General features: G+C 41.0%; 1 protein-coding gene across 4 annotated transcripts in view; it reads left to right on the top strand.

Annotated features, from left to right (window-relative positions):
* katnip (katanin interacting protein) overlaps positions 1-6017 on the top strand; it is a 22412-nt gene that overhangs the window by 1219 nt on the left and 15176 nt on the right. For 3 of the 4 annotated variants that reach the window (XM_020606160.1, XM_020606158.1, XM_020606159.1), the window contains 11 exons: positions 1595-1683; positions 1937-2112; positions 2520-2617; positions 2732-2833; positions 2963-3112; positions 3345-3585; positions 3873-4004; positions 4125-4276; positions 4569-4675; positions 4869-4965; positions 5077-5286. In XM_020606160.1, the coding sequence (XP_020461816.1) occupies positions 1595-1683; positions 1937-2112; positions 2520-2617; positions 2732-2833; positions 2963-3112; positions 3345-3585; positions 3873-4004; positions 4125-4276; positions 4569-4675; positions 4869-4965; positions 5077-5286 (1554 nt within the window). Of the gene's footprint in view, positions 1-1594; positions 1684-1936; positions 2113-2519; positions 2618-2731; positions 2870-2962; positions 3113-3344; positions 3586-3872; positions 4005-4124; positions 4277-4568; positions 4676-4868; positions 4966-5076; positions 5287-6017 lie in introns of those variants that run through there. The other variant, XM_020606161.1, reaches the window with a different exon arrangement.

The raw sequence follows: 6017 nt of genomic DNA, 5'->3' as shown, positions 1-6017 counted from the left end.
TGAACCAGCACTTTGGGATTTTGCTGATGTTGATGTATTTTTTTTTCTCCAGTGTTTGGGAAGCTACTTTGAAATATAGCTTTGCAAGCCACAAGTATTAACAGTGGAAAGCTACTCTATGGAGAAATCTAGTTTGGTTAACTAAAGTGACTTAGGAAAAAGTTGTTAAAAAAAAAAAGTTTGAATTGATAATGCACACATTATGCAAAATTATAATAAAATACAATAGTCACATGCCAGCAAACATGACACTCAGTTAAGTTTATTGCCTGAGATCTAACCGTTTCTCAATAAAACAATCCCATCTGGGCTTTTCACAAGGACAAGATTGCAAGGAATGTTGTAAACAAATCTGGATTACATAACTATAAATAAAACAGATATGCACAGACACACACAGACTTGCACCTTTAGAGGCCATTTGACCTACTACTACTTGAACACTGTTCTACTAAAAATGAGCCTGTTATTTTACTTACATCTGACTTGTATTACCTTAACAACGACAACAGTCTTCATCTTGCACCTGCTTAGACAGTATAAACATCCTCTCAGTATTCCTGCCAACAGACAGTTCCACAATGGTAAAATAAAATATCCCTCTCATTGCTTTTTGTAGTTTCAGTAGTTAACTACACAAAAATAGCAACCCCCCCCCCCTTTAATTTAACTACTTGAATCACTATGCTATTATGAATGTAGCTGAACTACCAACAAAGTACTGCTAAAGGTAGATAAATTACTAGTTTGCGTTAGCGACATGTAGTTGACAAGTCCCCAACAATAATTTTTTTTCAATAAAGTATCTTAACATAAGTGTGGTTTTTAAACAGAAATGGTCAGTTGTTCATCACACCCTAGTTACATTAACATCTTAAGTAACGATTCATATTCTAGCCTTGAAGAATGTCAGTGCTATTTTCTTTGAAAAGACTTTTTGTTATGCATCTTGTGCCTTATTGCAAGATATAATAGCTCTTGTTCCAGTCACTCTATAACCACTGTTGCACCAAATGAGTTCAGGGTAGGACCATCTGTTAAAGAAGAGCCTGAATTTGACAAGGCATGGATTCATAAGAGTTGGACTTGTTCTGCAATAGTCAGTAATTCCCTCAGTTAATGCAAATATTTCAGCAGTGCATTTTGCTGTGGTCAGTATTCCACGACCTCCTGTCAATATTTGAAAGTCTGTAGGCCTTTAGAGTTAAATAATATTGTCATGAAATCATTGTGGGACAAATGTGTTATTCAGCCAATTTTTACGTCACATGTTTAACCTCAGCACTGAGAAAAGCACACACACACTCACACATTACAAATGTGTGAGTGTGTGTGTGTGTGTTTTTTAGTACCATGAACTGTAAGCTTATCGTCTTGACATGCTGCATGTGTTGTATTGGTGTATTTATTTACACAAGACATGAAGGTGCAAGTTGTTTGCAAAGATTTTGTCATGTACAGAGTAAAGTGGATATTGATTGTAGTTTGTGAACGTGAATACTTATGGAACAATCTTTTTTTCCTTAAACAGTTGATTTAAGCTTTTCTGACTTTATGTGTGTGTGTGTGTGTACTCATGCTTGTGTTCTTGAAGGAGAAGAAGACGTGCCAAGGAGAGAAGCTTGCCTCTGCTGCGGATGACACTCTGGATGAATATTTAATCAACCTCCAGCACAAAAACAGGTGAAGTGTGAGCACAGTCTTTTGGGGAGAGACAGATTAGATTTCACAGAGATACACAACTCCTTCATGACTTTCAGTGTTGCTTAATTGGAGCACTGATTGGTTCCTTGCTTTGACACTCGAGATGTGTGTCAAATGTAGGACAGAGAAGGTTAAAATGTGAGTCCTGAATGTTGATCTTGGCCATCTGAAGCCTACAATACATTGTTTGCCAGAGTTTCACTGCCAGTCATCAGTAGCCATTGTTCCACAGAATCCTAAAGCGCCTTAAGGTCAAAGACCCCAGGGAAATTGAATTGGAACGGCTTGAGCAAGGTTTTTCTATTTATCTTAACGGAGCCAATGCTGAAGCCAGAAGGAAGCAGGCCAAGTGCTCCAACCACAAGTCTGTCACCTGCCCACGAGCTTGGAGGACTGCACATACAGCAGGTATGTTGTTGCCATACCAAAATAAATCTACACATGCTCAACACTCAGAATTCTCATATAAGACCTCATTATTTTTTACCCTTCTATTGTACAGGGGAAAATATTGTTCTTGAGTGTTGAGTCATGGTTACACTACATTCAGAGATGGTGCCTTATACTCCTATGTTGCTGCTTCTGTCATCCCCAGACCATATGGAAAACGGCTACTAGTCACCACTCCCCAATTTGTAGTTTGTATGGCATGATCTCATGCCCAGTCTCAGTGAATAAATGATAGTGACAGTTGTAACTGGCGGCTAGGTTTTTGTTCTTCCTTTATGTGCTGTGGACCATCTGTGTATGACTGAGTGTTCCTTCTCCTCTGAGGCAGTGCTCATGTTCCTTTTTCTGCTGTGACTCATCACCAGATGTCTGTAGAAGCGCCCGTCAGCTAAGTGAAGATAGCTGTAATCAGGAGCGGAGCCACACTGCCCCAGAGAAGGTCCAGAGGAAGGAATGGGTGCAGGTATAGGCCCTTAATTTCTAAATATTTGCAATCCTTGATTATGTTTGATAATAGATAAATATTTTATAATGAAAGTGTACACATGAAATCTTTCTGCTTTTGTCATGTCTGTAGGATTCTATCAGAATTCGAACAGAGGAAGGACCAAGTTTACAGCTATCCCCGGAAAAGTGCTACTCTGAGGATTTTGAACCTTATGAAAGCGTAGACATGGAGGTAGAAGGAAGACATAACAATGCCTACTAAGCCTATGTGTGTGGGTGTATTTTAGGGGGAGGGGTATGTGTCATCTGCATCTGTCTGTACAACTTTCTGTTATTTCTACAATCACTATGTTTAATGTAGACATCCAGTCCACGCTCGCCTTGTAGTCCCCGCTCCCCAAGGGACACCTGCAAGGTGTCTCGCTCCTTCAGCTCCAGGTCTGAGATCCAAGGAGGCCAAGTGAATCAGGAGTACAGTGAGAAGGTGCTTCTCAACCTTGAGGAAGTGAAGGTGAGCAGAAAAAGAAATATTTACACTGTTCTGTATCATCTTGTCAAGGTGGCATGAGATGTAGTGAATCATCTGCATGTTTCATGCTCCTGGGTGTTAATTTATGAAAGTATTTCAGTGGTAGTCACTAAATCAAGGGATTGCTTAAACTGTCATCTTGCATGTGTGTATGTTTGTGCCTGTGAGTGCTGTCACTGATGACTGAGTGGAATGCTGGTCTTTTGTAAACCAGGTTCTGCGTCAGAGCCTGGAGGTTAGCATGCGGCGGAGCAACCGCGGCTCAGCTGGGGAGGAGTCAGACGAAGAGTGGGTGGAGGAGCAGATCGAGAGGGACGAGAGCACTGAGAGTCTGGATGAGCTGGGACTGCCTGTCTCTTCCTCAAAGTCATCCTCCCACCCTCAACCCAGCAGCTCCCGTAGCCATTTTGACTCAGCAAAGCTCATTGTCCTGGATTTTGGACCCTCACCTCAAAGTAGGCTTCAGCATCTACTTTCATATGCAAAATGTGCTATTGAGTTTTAGGATGAGTCTTAACTATCCAGAGAATTTCCGTCTCCTCCTTATTTGTGTCATTATCACTGACCTGTACACAAGGAGAATTGGCAAGTACATTAGCTGTCTGTGCACAGTTCACGTTACATTAGCCAGCACAGGACACTGATCTTTTTATGCCTTCAAACTGCCTGTACTGATCACGATATATTTCTAACATGAACATCCTGAACACTTTCCTCTTGTTCATATTCTTCATTGCTTCAGGTTGTAAGATTGAACACTCCCTGTCTGCAAAAAGGAAAGACAACGCTGACACCTTTATACCTACAAAACCCATGTTGGTGAAGAGTAAGACATTAGATAGGCCACCTTCAAAAGTGAGTCGGGATGGTCAGAGTAAGTAAGATTTCCCATTCTGGAATAAACTCTTTATACAAGCCCATTTGAAAATGTGACTATAAAGCTTGGATAGATGTATAGCTATTGCTGCAAAACAGTGTGTGTTTCCTGCTTAAGGGCCAAGAAGTCGAGTGGAGAGGCCCCTGTCAGCGGCCAGAAAGGTTTCTGTTGAGGAGGGAGACCCAGAGGAGTTGGCATGCAGGGTGCGGCAAGCCATCCAGAGAGAAAACAACACTGTGCACAGTCCAGAGCTCTTCAGCCGCAACATGGTTCTCCTCCTTCACACTACACTTCTCCTACTCAACTTATTCTACTTGGGCTATTACATATTACAAACATTTTTCTCAAATGTAGTTTTTATAGTGATCCAGCATATAGAACACTCCTATATGCTAGTATGGCCTGATTTCCTTTTCCACTGTGTCTGCCCATTTCTCTACATATGTACTCTATGTGCTCTTGGTTTTAATATTAAGATAGTGTTGGATATATCTTGTATGTAAACCTTGTCTCTAAGCTTATTTATCTCCGACGTTTGTGTTTTGTTTCCTTTTCATCCAGGGCACGGGACACCAGCTGATGAATGGTTTAGTGCACCACAGTGCCCATGACAAGGATGAAAACGGTGTCACTTTGGCCATGCAGAGAATCACTCTTATGGGCCCCAGGTATGCTGACAGAATACGACAGTTAAAAACACAGGTGCTATATTACATTCTGTCTTATGACAGGAACTACCATAACTGTGTTCACGCTTTGACCTTCAAGAATTATTTATCAGTGTAGCTACCACAGTGCTCAGCCATTCCTCAGGGACAACAGACAAAGCAGCAAAGCTGAGGATGTCATCCTTCTGTTTAGGCAACAACAGAAACTGCTAAAAGCTTTGGAGAAACTTGAAGCTGGACCCAGCTACAGTATTTCTCAGACTGTGAAAGCAGACTACAGCAAGCAGCCGGTGAGTCTAACACCATCTCACAGTTTAGAATGAATTATCCTAATACTGCTGGGTGTGACAGCAACATAAGTGTACAGAAGCACTTGTGAATGTTTTGTGTTGTCGTTGCAGAGACGCCAGTCCTCAGCAGAGGTCACCCCTGCATTGTATGTGACCATGGAGATCCTGTCCAACTGGGGGAATGCTTTGCAGGTTGGCCTAACTGAGTTGCAGTTCTTCTGCCTCAGAAACAAGAAGCTGTATGTGTCACCTCATGACCTAGACATCAGGAACGCTGACTACCCTGGGGATCTGGGGGTGCTTGTCAATGGAAAAGTGAAAGTGAGTCACTGCTGCCTCAGCATCCTATGTGAATGCTTTTTGCTTGTTTGTAGGCATAGATTAAATCTGTATACCGAAGCAGACCAATTTAAACTCTGTCCTCTGACCAGCCTTGCAGAGCACATTGTCCTCATGAAACCTTTCAATTGCCAGGCACATTTACCATCAGAATCAGAATTAGCTTTATTGGGCAGGTATGTTTAAACACACAAGAAATTTGAGTCTGGTACAGAGGCTCTAAAATGTGTTTTAGAAGGCAACAAGAAAATAAAAAATATCAAATTAAAAATTGTGCATTCACATTAGGAAAATGTGCAATGAAATAGGAAAGAAAATAGGAAAAAAGAGACACAATCTAATCATAAATGCATATATGGAGGGTACGGAAAGTATTGAGACCCCCTTAAATTTTTCACTCTTTGTTATATTGCAGCCATATGCTAAAATCATTTAAGTTCATTTTTTTCCTCATTAATGTACACACAGCACCCCATATTGACAGAAAAACACAGAATTTTTGACATTTTTGCAGATTTATTAAAAAAGAAAAACTGAAATATCACATGGTCATAAGTATTCAGACCCTTCGCTGTGACACTCATATATTTAACTTAGGCTCTGTCCATTTCATCTGATCATCCCTGAGATGGTTCTACACCTTCATTTGAGTCCAGCGGTGTTTGATTATACTGATTGGACGTGATTAGGAAAGCCACACACCTGTCTATACA

This window comes from Monopterus albus, unplaced genomic scaffold, assembly GCF_001952655.1.
Source record: "Monopterus albus unplaced genomic scaffold, M_albus_1.0 scaffold76.1, whole genome shotgun sequence".
Taxonomy (NCBI): domain Eukaryota; kingdom Metazoa; phylum Chordata; class Actinopteri; order Synbranchiformes; family Synbranchidae; genus Monopterus; species Monopterus albus.
This window is presented reverse-complemented; position numbering and strand designations above follow the sequence as displayed.